We start from the raw sequence: 13,637 nt of genomic DNA on the forward strand, positions 1-13,637 counted from the left end.
ATATCCGCTTTCGGTTCTCATTGATTGATTAAAATGTTTATTTTAACTTTACATGGAACCCTTGCTATAAGGCAGTTTTTTTTTCACGGTCTCGCTACTTCACTGATTTGCATCGTGGATACTGCTCATCATTTTTTTTTATTAAACAGTATATCCGCTTTCGGTTCACATTGATTCATTAAAATATTTAGTTTAACTTTGCAAGAGTTATCCTTAAAAACGTTCATATTACAATACTTTGGTTAAACAAATGATTGAGCCTGTAAAATGGTTTGTTTTTTGGTTTCAATGTAAAATAGAGTATTTAATTGTATAAAAGTAACAAAATAAAGATTTCTACTTCCTGGATTTTGTCTATCACGGGTTCTTAATAGAAAGTAACAGGTGTCACTGTGTACGCTCCTGTCATTTGTGGTTGAATCGGTGAAATCATCAATCCTACGCAGTGGTTAGCGCTTGTGCGGCACAGTTCATGTCATGGGAACTTGTCGTGGGTTCAAATCCAGCTCCAGACTTCCTGTGCGGAGTTTGTATGTTCTCCCCGTGCTTGCGTGGGTTTCCTCCGGGCACTCCGGTTTCCTCCCACGTTCCAAAAACATGCATTTCAGGTGAATTGGCCGGTCCAAATTGTCCCTAGGTGTGAATGAGCGAATGAGTTGTCTGTCCCTGTGTGCCCTGCGATTGGCTGGCAACCAGTTCAGGGTGTCCCCTGCCCACAGATGGCTGGGATGGGCTCCAGCCCCCCGCGACCCTAATGAGGATAAGCGGTACGGCTAATGAGATGAGATTCCTTAAGAACTTCAAACATAAACTGGTTACCGTTGTGTAAAAAATAACCTTACCTTAGAATTTCATAACATCCTTTCCCCCGTCTCTCAGATGCACTGCAAAATCAAGAATGACTTTCAGCAATAAAACAAGTATTTTTATTTCCCCATTATTCAAATATATTACACAATTTACATTTGGATCTGAACAACACAGCACACGGCTACGCTGTAAATACTAATACAATATCAATGCTCTGTACATGTTTTCGATATTTAAATCAGGAAACCGTGGAAGAATTTGTGCAGTTTAAAAGCATTTACCAAAAATTCATTTGAAGTAAACAAAATGTAGACCATGAAATTAAAGGAGGGAAAGGCCAATAAGAACGTGTGGAGTGTGTGAGCATTAAATATTGTGAAAGCAACAATGTTGACAAAGCAAATTCCCTGATGCAGTCCTTGAATTTCTGAGATAATTTTCTTTCAAACAGTTGCTCGACTGCAGTAAGATCTCAACATCAGAAGAAATAATGGCCTTTTTTCATAACTTTTTAGTTTTTGCACCTTCCTCTGACTTCTCGGCTATCCTTCATACGGATTTAGTGTAAACTACAAACTGCAAAGTACACACAGTTGCCCCAAACCATACTTGCATAAATATTGTATTATCAACTAAAATAAAATCATTTTATAATACAGACCATTTCCTTTATAACCTGTAATTTCTCACTCTGTAAACGCCCCAACAACAAATAAAGTGCAATAGATTTATTTCTGGTTCTTCAGCAGTTCATCAATTTGGGTTTTGAACATGCTCTTGACATCCTCAAGGTCCAGCCTCAGCTCCTCTGCCTCCTCGGCTTTTTCTCCGTACATCTGCAAGATGGTGTTGTGCCTCTGCTCCAGATCCTAAAGAAAAACACATCGAGCCAAGGAGATCAATTTCTCTCTCAGACAAACACTGAGGGGCTCACAGCTCATGCATGCTTTAATTCCTTTTGTATAGATTCTTGTAAACTCTTGGTCTCTGGACTCCCCCAAAAACAATATCACAAGCATTAAGCTTTTTCAAAATTCTGAAGCACGTGTGCTAAAAGAAGCCGGCGGAGGATTCCGTTAGACTAGTCTAAAAGTCGCTGCATTGGCTCCATGTTCGTAGAATCAATTTTAAAGCGCTTTTACCATTTTTCAAATACCTTAACCGCCTGTCTGACCTGCTTTTATCAGCCCTAGTGGGCCTTGAAGTCCCCCTGCATCGATGTTTAACCCTTTTTTTCAACTATTGCCAGGGTGAGGACCAGCAGAACTCAACCATTTTGGTCCTTATATATGCGACAGTCTTCTGGTGGACAGAAGGTCTCCCGGGACCCTTCCTATTTTCAAGAGAAGGCATTTTTGGTGTGGCTTTTAATTGATTGACTTTATTTATTTTTGACTAAAGAGGGAAAAAGTGTCTTCAACACAGTCCAGAAAATCTAAGGCTCTGTTTTGCCTAGTTTGGAGGACATTGCAACATTTTTTTGTATATTGAATGATTTTATACAGCCCTTGTGTTGCATTTCTTGTATGGAAAGTGCTTTACAAATAATTTATTTGATTTGTGGAAACCAGTACAATACATATTGTGGATCAGTGATTAGTCCTCACCTTGAGTTGAACCTTCAACTTGGGTATCTCCGCAACCTGCTCTTCCATTTCCTCATTTTGATTGGTAAGCCGCACTAGTTCCTCCGCCATCACCGAACGACTCCTCTCCAGACCCGAAATTTCCACCTAAGGCAGTAAAGGAAAAAAATGTAACAACGCTGCTGGCATTCATTCTCCATGTGTCTAAACCGTATTAATTTCTACCTGTAACTGTGCTATCTCTCCTTCCCTCAGTTTCAGTTGAGACTGCATATTCTCTATGACGGTAGAGCCGCCAGAAAGCCGGGCCGCTTCGTACAAGTTGGACCCGCTCATCGACGAGGACATGATGCCGCTTCTCATTGTATGGTCTAACAAATCGTCCTTTGGGGAAAAAGGAGAAATGAGTCTACAAATGCCACAAAATAAAAAATACCATACAATACCCAATGTTATTTACAATTCGCATACAAACAAGTGATTTTATTTAAAGCTGTTGCAAAGAACTAGTCTGATGTATTCCTCCATGTTGCATTTGTTGAGCGCTAAACACCTTTTAAGAACTGTAACCACTAATCAATCAATCGACAATCATAATATGATTAATTGGAAGCTATTCTAATATGATTATAATATGATTATTGTTACATGCCTTTTTGATTTGAATAGTAGTTCGTTAAGAGTAGATATTTCCTGGTATAGTTCTTAGGGCTGCTTATTTGGATTTTGGAATTAAAAAGCGACATTTTTTTTAATATTGGAAATTGACTTCATGGGTCAGTTTATGAAAATGTTCATATTTTTTTAGCACTGTTAGGAGAAACAAGACATGTTTGCGACCTAATTGGTGCAATAATTTATGTAGTAAGTTTGAGTCGTAGCAATAAAATAATAAATTTTACCCATTTTCTAGCACGTCATAGGCTACATCAGTAACTAAATTATATTCAATATGTTTTTCCACAAAATTACTGTGAATTAATGTTCCATTTTTGAATGAAAAGATTAAAATTAAAATATCAGTATCAGTCTAAGTGAATAATATGCTCTTTTTTTACAGGAACGTCCCAGAAAAATCGAAAATTGTGATGAAATTCTTTATTTTGTCATATTATTTAAAAAAATGTCAAAGTTCTAGATTCATTACAAAATAAACTTAAATATTGCAACACTTTTGTTATTTTTATATTGCTGATGCTGGCCATACTAATATTCTTTTTCATGATATTCTAATACTTTGAAATAGGATATTTAAATTTATGCCATAATTAGCTATATTAAAACAATACATATTTTAGTTAATTTGTCATAAATCCAGGATGAATGACACATCTTTATTTGCAATACAGAAATTAAAAAGAACTTTATCGCAATATTCAAATTTCCTGAGACAGTCCTGTATATATACACATTTATTTTTTCCATCTATGCAAGGGGAGGCAGCATATAAAACTGAATAACTTGTTTACCTGTGAAAATATAGAGGAGTGCAAACCAGCATTGTCAATCCCACTGATGGAGCTAGAGCGAGACAGTGAGGGCGTGGACGATGCTGGTGGATCATGGGCAATGTTCTTCTGCTGCTAAACAAAAAAAAATCATCATTTTAAAAACAGACAGCACAAAATACACAAATCATAATGAAGACTACACACCTTTTCTTTGAGCGCCTCTAGTGCCAAGTAGGACTTTTTCTTCTCCTGTTCCACTTTCATTTTCTCCATCTCTAGCTGATTGGTGAGCAGCAGCTGGTAGGGGAGAAATCCACACATACTTGGGGTGAGGAAGAAATCTTGAGAAAAAGTGGAGGGAGCCAAACCATACCTTTTCTTTCTTTGCTTCTTCAAGGACGCGGCAGTGTTCTACTCGTAGGTTTGCCAACTCAATATGCTCCCTATATTGAAATAGTTTAAAGGTCATTAATGCAAGATTCATCAAACTTGTCACTAAACCACACATAAAAAATAATCCAAAGTTAGTTAGGATGATGGGGGAATGTCTCAATCTCAGAGCCTGCTTTTTAATCTGCACTTTGCTACCTGCTGCTTTCATCTTCCACTTGTTCTCTTCTGCTCTTCTCAGTCTCTACAAGTGCCTGGTATTTGACTTTCTCCTGGCGAAGAATGGAATTTTGTGACTCCAGTGAGGCCAACTGGCACTTAATGGAGAGCAAATCTTCTGCTGCAGCACGTTCCTTCTCAACTGCGACAGCTAATTGTGCCTGAGCTTCAACTGAAAGGAGAAAAGGAGGTGTTGAGAAGTTTTATTTTTATTTTTTATAATTTCTTCAAACAGAACTCCAGTTATTATTAAGATGAAAGAATAGCCAGTGTGAAACTGTACTGTTCCATTAGTAACTCTCACCAAGCCTATCAGAGATGCTCTTCTCTAATTTTTCCCAAGTTGCAGTTTGTCCTCCCAGTGAAGCCTGCAGGTTCTCAATTTGGCGCAGCAAGGGTCTTGTTGCTGAAGTAACACTTTCACTGAGCTCCTGGTTCCTTGACTCCGCCTCCTGGAGCCTCTGTGGAAGAAGTTAATAAACATCAGGAGCCAGGCAACCTTTTTGAAATTGGCACTGAATCTGTTTTTTGAAGAAAGAAAGAAAGTAGAAACAGCATTACAACCGAACATTACCTGCTGTAACACACTAATCTCTTCCCTTAAATAATCTTCTTTCCTGGCATGCTGTTGCTCCGCCCTCTGAAGTGCCAACCTCAGGTCACCAACCTGCACATTACATTACATGTTATTGAGTATTACCCCCTTAAACAGTTAACGATGACTTGTCCGGTTCCTTTCAGGATTAGCATCCTTCCAGCAAATGGATGCTTTTTTGTGTCTATAAAGAAAAATCTAGTATTACCTGATTGGCTAGAACCTCTTGCTGTATCCGAGATTCCCCTTGGGCCTTTTCAAAGGCTAAGGTTTGCAGCTCCTTGGCCTGAATCTCGCGGTTCAGAGCTGCCTCTTCAGCCTCACTCACTCGGCTGGCGTTAGCTTTGTGAAGTTCTGCTAGCTCTCTAAAAACACAAAACGTTTAAATTGACGAAACATTTCACTTAAAGCTAAACCTGTGAAGTTAAGAAATCCGGTTCAAAAGTCACCATCAGTATTAGAATAGATATTTACTTGTAACTATTATCCAGAGCGGCCTGAAGACTTCTGTTGTTCTCCAGCATCTCCTCAGAGACTTCCTGCAGCCTGCTCATCTCCTTCTCCTGGCGCTCTACAGCGGAGTTCAGCTTCTTAATGTTTTCCCTATGCTGCTTCTCCACTCCTTCCTTATCTTCCAAAACCTTAATTGATACAAGAATGGTCTTTCAATTATTAGAAAAACACAACAATACTCTTCTATAATTCCTTTTTAGTTTCAGGAATGCAATTTGTTAAAGGATATGCAAATGTTACATATTTTAATTCATCTTCAAATATATTGTATACAACAGTTGTGTAATGGGTAAAAATAAATACAGCACAATGTTTATTACTAACGTGTGTTTATAATGGTATTTATTGTTGTATTTGTTTAAGGTAACAAGGTCATGTTGTTTACTTTGCAGAAGTGTAAATTGTGCCATCAGTTGAAAATATACATCACATTAAAATGATGATTAAGCACTTTCACTTCCAGTAGCCATAATTGAGTCAGTCACCTACTCAGATATTCTCATGGAACTTTTGCTTCATTATTTGTGGAACATTCCGCTCTTTGGCTTTTTTCTGACACCCTAAATGCAACAATATGGCGGCAAAATCATTAAAAAACACTAGATATTTTAATTCCTTCTATGTGTACTTCCTCAAAATATACACATTGATTCTTTAATCTTAACCTCAACCATTTGGTGGAGCTTATTATAATTGGCATAGTAAAATAATTCCTTGGGGACAAGATAGCACAAGAGAGGAAAATATTTTGCAATAGAAAAAAAATCCTGTGTCGGAAAGGCTAAGCAGCACATGAAGTATTTTGTGTTTTTATTGTCTTCCATTGTTAAGATGTTTACTTGCAAGTAACATGCAGCTTTTCTTGTTTTTTCAGAATGCACTGAACTAACACACCTGCTGCAGATGCTCAAGCTCCTCCTCAAGTTCCTTTATTTTCTTCTGTTGCTTGGTGAGTCTTGAGTCACTGTCCTTCTCTTTGGCACGCAGTTTTTTAATGACGTTACTGTGTTGAAGTTGTTGCTTCGATAACTTCTCACCTACAAGTGTAAATAAGACAGGAAAACACTTAAATTGAGTCATAAGCACGAGAAAAAGACAGATGTATGCTTCGAATGCTGTGTTGTTACTATGTGGTCTGCCTTATTACAGAGTTCTACTATTCCTGCACCTACACTCGCTCCAACCACCTTGATAAAGGCATGCAATTTATAATAAGTCAAGTCATCCAAGGTGGGTTAAACTACGGCCCATCATGTCTAGGTGCTACATACTTTATCTGTAAAATGTCAGTAAAAAATGGCATGTTGGAGTGTTGTGTTCAAGATGCCGCTCCTCCTGAGTGTGTAAATCAAGTAGAGTATCGGTTGTCTTTGTTGTTTCGGATGAAACAAACCCCAAGGACAACGGCCCAGCAGTTCGCCTTTCTCTGCTATTGCTCAGTTTCGACTCATTCGACCCCTGTTTGTATGTCAATTCTATGACAAAGGTAAGCAATGCAAAAAGTTTTGAAGCCTACTAAAGTGCTGCTAAGCCCTTGTCTGACATTGTAAAGCACTCAATACACGATTCAGCAATAAATTGTTGAGGACAGACTGAAGGAATGAGAGGGCGATGTTCCCAAACTTTCTAGCCGGGCTAATTACATTAAAATGCCTATGACAAGCCAATAATGTTATTTACAATCACATTCGGTAATGCCCAGTGAATCACACTAATGGAGTTGTATACAAAGTCAGTGTTTATAGAGCATTTATGGTGATTCTTACCCTCTTCCAGCAGGCCTCTGATCTGTTCCTCCTTCTCTTTAATAAGCTCCAATGAAACACTGGAGTGAAGTCTTGAAGAAAGTTCCTCTCGAAGACCTTTTATTTCCTGTGGAGATAGGAAAACTTTGAAACACAAACTTAGAAAGAACCTGCCTAGCTTTTTGTATGCTCTCTAAAATTCATTAAAAAAATAGTTTAAACATCACTAATACATTTATCAAACAAAAAGTACCTTCTTTGCTATATCTCTCTCTTTGCACGCCACCTGAGCTTTCCTCTCAGTCTCTGCTATGCGCTGAGTAAATTCATCCTTCAAGGACTGAACTGTAGAACTCTCCTCTTTCAGGGTCAAAATTTCACTGTAAGGACAATACAACTTTCAGTGTAAAAGATCACTACCACAATAAGCATTAGAAAAAAAATCTAGGAAAATATTTTTTGTAAAAAAAAAAGACAATTATCAATGTTCCACTCCAATGGGAGTTAAGTTTACTCTTACTAAACCTTATATAATATGTTACAATTTTATTTTAATAACGGTTTTGTACTAAAATATGAAAAAAACTACAAAAAAAAACGTATTTTCTTATACATTTGAATTGCCAAAAAATCTTCATGCACTGTCAGATAATTTTGCCAATTTTAAAATATACTTTACTTATTTCAGACTACAATATAATTTGTAGCCATTAAAAATGGCAAATGCTGTACTATATAACTAATTTAAGTAAGCACAGGTGTATCCATATTTCGTTTAAAATGTTTTGATCTTAACTATTATTGTTCTAATTTTAATTTTTTTTTTAAAAAGTGAAAAACATAGTCAAATAAGCTTAATAATACTGGCAATTAGAAGAAGAACAATTATATACCAGTAGAACAAAAATACTTTTAGTGTATGGAGTGGTGGTGAATTCAAAGGTAATGGCGAGTGCTTTATGGTAAAAAAGAAACGGTGACTTAAGAAACTGCAAAAAAATGACATACCATAAAAATTACATTATGAGCAATAAAATCAAAATACTACACCGATGTTCAACTAGAAACTCTGATAGCAACGCTAACGTTAGACCCTTCTGACGCACAAATTCCTTGCAAAATGCCTTTTACTCACTCTTTAAAATTGTCACATTGCTCTTCCAGGGTAGCCTTGTCCTTGCTGACAACAAGCAGTTGCGACTCTCGCTTTTCAAGGCGGCTCGTCAGCTCATTAATAACCTACAAAAGCACGATTTTTGTGTTGACACCAAGAATATTTTTTCAATAAACTCTTTTAAGAAAAATGCATGCATTGACCTTTTGAAGCTCAAAAATCTGAGCAGTGGAGGCACCTTTCATTTCTTCTGTGATTGGTGTAATGAACTTTTCAGCATTTGTGGTGGAAATGGACTGAGCAACTTTCACCCCCGAATCTGGTTTCTGCTCAAAAAGCAATTCCGGCTGTTCGCAATTCACAGGCGTCAAACTCCGTCCACTTTCTTCCATATCGTCCACTGACTGCTCCCTCGAGGTTTTGTTTAAACACTCTTCTTTCTCTACTACTGGCTCATTTGTAATTTCCACAGCAAAGCCTTCCTGTTGCTCACATACATCTAGTGGATTATCTAATGGAGGAGCAGTGCCTGAAGTCACAGAAGCGAGCGTCCGATTTGCAGGTGTGTCATCGTCTGAGTTAATCTCACTTACACTTCTACTATCCAGCGATTGTACACTGAACGAATCGATTCGCTCAAATGCATCTGAGGAGGAACCAGAACTCTCTGTGAGTTTTGGATAGTCTTCCAGGCGGGAAAAATCTCCACAAGCAGAGGCTGAAAGAAGTTGAAATGAGCCATGCATCAGGTGCAAGTTCGCTTTAGCCTCTCCTGTCTCTTGTCTCGAGCTTGCTGAGCTTTCACTCAACACACTTTCATGGTCCAGAACTTCAATGTCACTGGTTGTAGATGTTCCTGAAGAGAAGGCACTAACTGGAGGTGAGGGGGTGTCACTCTGACGGTCTTCTGTCTTAACATCTTTCTGCTGTGAATGTACGTCCTTGGAACATTGGGAGGCCGGTGCATCTGAATGATCAGATTTATTAGAGTCTGAAGAACCTATACAAGATTTAGGATCTGGCGGATTTTTCCCGACCAGGTATTCAGTCTGAATCTGTGACCACTCTGTGCTGGAGTCAACAGAATCTTTGGTGATAGAGGTACATTCTCCTTGGCTTGTGTAAGTTTTTGTGCCATCAGGGCTACAGGTCGTGTCATCACAATTTTCAACTTGAGAAACTGGCAGTAGGAGAATAGAGTCCTGATGCGAGAGTTCCATGTCCACCAATTGGTCATCACCTCTATTGGTAGTCAAATCAGGAGACACTGTGATTTCAATTTCTGATTCGACCTTCGAAGTATTTTTGCTATTATTTTCTTTTTCCTGAGGCTGCCTCTGAGATTTAGATGGGGGGACGGACACCACCTGCAATGTGGTGACACATTGTCCATCTGGTGGAGGGAAGGCACTAAAAAAGCTTTCAGGTTCATCCACAACAGTGCGGGTGACGGGTGTAGTTATGGCTTCAGATGAAGGGGGAATTGGAATCTCTTCTTCGGGCGGTGGTTCCCATTGGGTCATTCCCCATCCACCACTTAATGACAATTTTTCAGGCAAAGTCACACCTGAAAAGAAAAAGTTCATGTAAACAATTTGTTAACATTAAACAGAAGCTGATTCCACAGGGACACAGTGGAGAGCATACTGGCATACGGTATCACAAGCTAGTTTGCTAGGTGCATGGCAGTAGACAGGAGAACTTCACAAATAATCAAAAAATCATATTCTGCCTTCTATCATCTCTGGATGACATTCCAGGATTGTGCTACCACAGCAGAGCCACTGCATTAACAAGGACTCTTTTCACTCCACCTCTTAGCACTTCTTTAACCTGCACCCCGAAGGCAAATGCTACAGGTTCCTTAAAAGAAGGACTGGCAGGCTCAGCGACCCAAAAGACTTAACAAGCACACAAGACTGTGAAGAAATTTGCACAATGTTCCTGTTAATGTAATTGCCCTATTTTTAATGCAATCTTTTTCTGATGCACTTGCAATTTAGACCATAATACAATCACATACCTGGCAAATATTATAATAATATCCTAATCTCTTTTTGCATGCTTATCCTGGAGTGTCACCACTACTCTATATTATAAGCAATAACAATAAAGACAATTGTACTTACAAAAAGAAAAACAGTAGCTTAAAATCAGTAGCTTACCGTCAAAAGGCATCACAGTTGTGTCACCCCATTCCCCGTCTTCTTGAATGTCCAGAACCCGATCGATTGATTTCTGGGCTGTTGTCAACGCTTGTTTGGCAAAAGTGGACAGGTGAGTGGCGTTGAACCAACTCATCTCGACCACAGATTTAGTTCCAAGTTGCTCGGAAGGTTGACAAATTAAATCAGCGAACGAAAAATGGAAAGGTTAACGTGATCAGCATTTTTGCTCAGTTTTTTTGCTTAACTTGACTATGTAACACTACGTCAACAATTCGATTTGTTTACAGAACACTCCACACAGCTAGCATGCTAGCATTAGCCTTCGTCCCAAGATCGCTGTCAGTACTGACGTAAATTCGGATGTCGTCAGTGGAATGTACATGAGAATACGCCTACCAAAGTCATTACGCAAACGTATGATGATAACCGGCTAAAATTTTGGTTTGTTTTGGTCCCTCTAAACTGGTGATCCGGACGTCTTCACGATCGTTACTTCCGGCCCACGTAGCAGCATGACGTCACAGTCTGGGTTTGGTCGGCTGGTCTGGCGTCTACGGGAGCGTTTGATTATTAACTTCAAGAGAGCACTGTTTACCTTTAATCGCATATTAACCCGTACCGAGAGGCACAAAATGTGTAACTGAAGCAGAGAGGATACAAAATGAGCGCCCAAGGCAAAGGTATAACGAATGTTTCTTCATTAGATTATTTGGACTACACGTTTCATTTTCTATGACATTTTTCGAAAACAATGTTTTAATTTTCTTATTTTCACGTTACATCAACCTAGCTTGGGTGTAAATATTTCCACTATTTACACCCAACAACACACCGGTTGAAATTCATGCAGGGACCCACATGCCCATTTAATTATTTCTAGGTTCAAACATGCAAGAAATTCTGTTTGGAGCGAATATTTTTTTCAGATTAGTTTGAGTCTGGATTTGCGCATTTGCACGTGATTGAGGAGACTTTAATAAATAAAGGCAGGTAATTGCTAGGTATGCCGACAAATTACTTCCCTGCCACTTAACTTAAGCACTTTTAAAAAATAAGACTAAGCCAAAAAAAAATCGAAAACACAGATTTAAATGCACAAAAAGCAAGAACAAAACAGAACGTAGAACAAACATCTAACAGCGAAAAGTTACACAAAACGTTTGACAAACACAAGAAGAAAAATGCACATGTATTTCGGTTTGAGAAGGTTTTTAGTTTTATATGGTTATTATTTAATTAGTTTTTCTGTTTTCATTCTTCGTCCACTTCTAGGTCTTTAGAAACTCTCAAGGTCAATTGACTATAGTGTTTGTATATAATGACCAATAGGAGGCAGCATATTTCTATTTTCACCCGTCATTAACAGAACGTGGACCAGGTTTTTCCCGTAGTATACCATCCATCCATCCATCCATCCATCCATCCATCCATTTTCTGCACTCTTTTTTTTGGAGGGGGCGTGCTTTAGCCCATCCCATGCCTCCTTGGGCAGGGAACAGTGAAATAGACAACCATTCACACATATTCATTCATACCTAGGGACAATTTGGAACCACCAACTAACCTGCCATGTATGATTTTGGAGTGCCCAGACCTAATCCACACGGGCATGAGGAGAACATGCAAACTCTGCTCAGGGAGGCAAGTAGGTGGATTCAATGCCGGAGTTGCTTATCAGGAAGAACGGGAGATTTCCCGAAGGGCCAGCTCATGTAAAGGTGGAGTTTGGGCTGGCTGCAACACAAAAATAATTTTAATCAGCTGTTCGGCCACATTCAGCGCGACAGATTAGGTGAGTTTTACCACCTGGGGTAATTCTAGGCTCCCAAATTTGAAGTTGGTTTGGCCCGCCACCACTCTTCCTTTCTCTATCGGTAAAGTTAGCACAGAACAGCCCAAATGTTACGAGGCAGGTACAATGGAGGGCAGAAGGATGCTGATTGAAAAGCTAGGAAAAGAAAAACACGTTAAAACGAGGACCGTTATCATTCATTTCATTCATCTTTCAATTTTTTTCATCTTTGTGTCCCTGGGTATAGAATAGAATAGAATAGAATATATGTGCTGTGCTACGTGTTTGTAGGATTGAGCAGTTAAATGTCTTCTCCAGTTAGGTCCTCACACTCAAATAAGCTCATAGTGATGTAAATTGCGTCTCCTTTTCGAGAAGGGGCTCTTTCGGCTCGCCTTACTAAAAAGAGCTCATTCTTTTAGCTCCTAAAAGCCTCTTCAGATTGTTTTTGTTTCTTTGATTCATATATGATAAATATTATGTAATATTATCTTGCACAAAATTAATTTTTGGGGAGAAATTAAGATAAAAAATGACAACCGTGAACAGAGAAACAACAGAAGAAAAAAATAAAATACAGGCAAAAAGAGAGAAAAAATACAAAATATAATAAGGGAAGAAAAATGAGTAAAAGGCTGCAAGAGTCAAAATAATACAAGGAAATGAGAAAAAGGAAGGGAAAGAAGGAAAAAGTAAAAAGAGAACAAATGCCAGGAAAAAAAATCAACAAACAATCTTGGGGCAAAAAAATGAAAAAGAAGAAAAAAGCAGGTAATCTCACTGTATAACTTCCTCACAGAAGCCTACCATGTCACTGGGCTGGAACTTAAGTTCCTGTTGATCCCTTCCTGCACTCAGGTTGCAAGTGAGTGGAGCTTCTCTGCTTTGAAATATGTGAAAACTAGGCAAAGAAGCTCACGATCTTTATGCTGATTTACACTGAAAACTGGTAAAGTGTTTTCTCTTAACTTATCAGCATATACCTGAATTTGTTTAAAATAAAAATGCATCATAAGAGCTTTTGTTACGTCCAGAACAAAGGGTAGACCCAATCGCGTCATGTTTCTCACAGGTTTATATAGATAGAGAGAGTAAGAGCAGCACCCGCGATCCGGTGCTCGCTCGCCGCGGGGAGCAAGTCGCTCTCGCAATCGGATCGTGATCCGAATACGGAAATGGATCTTCCGTAACGGGAGATGGCGGTGTCAGGGACGGAAAAACTGGTTGATTACCGGGAGAGAGAGCAAAAACGTG

General features: G+C 38.8%; 1 protein-coding gene across 2 annotated transcripts; it reads right to left on the bottom strand.

The window, feature by feature from the left end:
* Positions 1–903: 903 nt before the first annotated feature.
* Positions 904–11,127, bottom strand: tmf1 (TATA element modulatory factor 1). 2 transcript variants are annotated; one of them, XM_088338706.1, is made up of 17 exons: positions 10,589–11,127; positions 8,627–9,990; positions 8,445–8,548; positions 7,563–7,689; positions 7,331–7,436; positions 6,459–6,601; positions 5,526–5,692; positions 5,260–5,416; positions 5,031–5,123; positions 4,761–4,917; positions 4,436–4,628; positions 4,221–4,290; positions 4,052–4,144; positions 3,866–3,976; positions 2,622–2,780; positions 2,418–2,543; positions 904–1,679 (listed from the first exon to the last, which is right to left on the bottom strand). In XM_088338706.1, the coding sequence occupies exons 1-17, from the start codon at positions 10,722–10,724 to the stop codon at positions 1,539–1,541; spliced, it is 3,447 nt and encodes a 1,148-aa protein (XP_088194832.1). In that variant the 5' UTR covers positions 10,725–11,127; the 3' UTR covers positions 904–1,538. The 2 variants fall into 2 exon arrangements, with proteins under 2 accessions (XP_088194832.1, XP_088194831.1); XM_088338705.1 differs by having other exon boundaries at positions 3,866–3,979.
* Between the last annotated feature and the right edge of the window lie 2,510 nt (positions 11,128–13,637).

Source organism: Urocampus carinirostris, chromosome 6 (assembly GCF_059441175.1).
Source record: "Urocampus carinirostris isolate Australia breed hairy pipefish chromosome 6, RoL_Ucar_1.0, whole genome shotgun sequence".
NCBI classification, from domain to species: Eukaryota; Metazoa; Chordata; class Actinopteri; order Syngnathiformes; family Syngnathidae; genus Urocampus; species Urocampus carinirostris.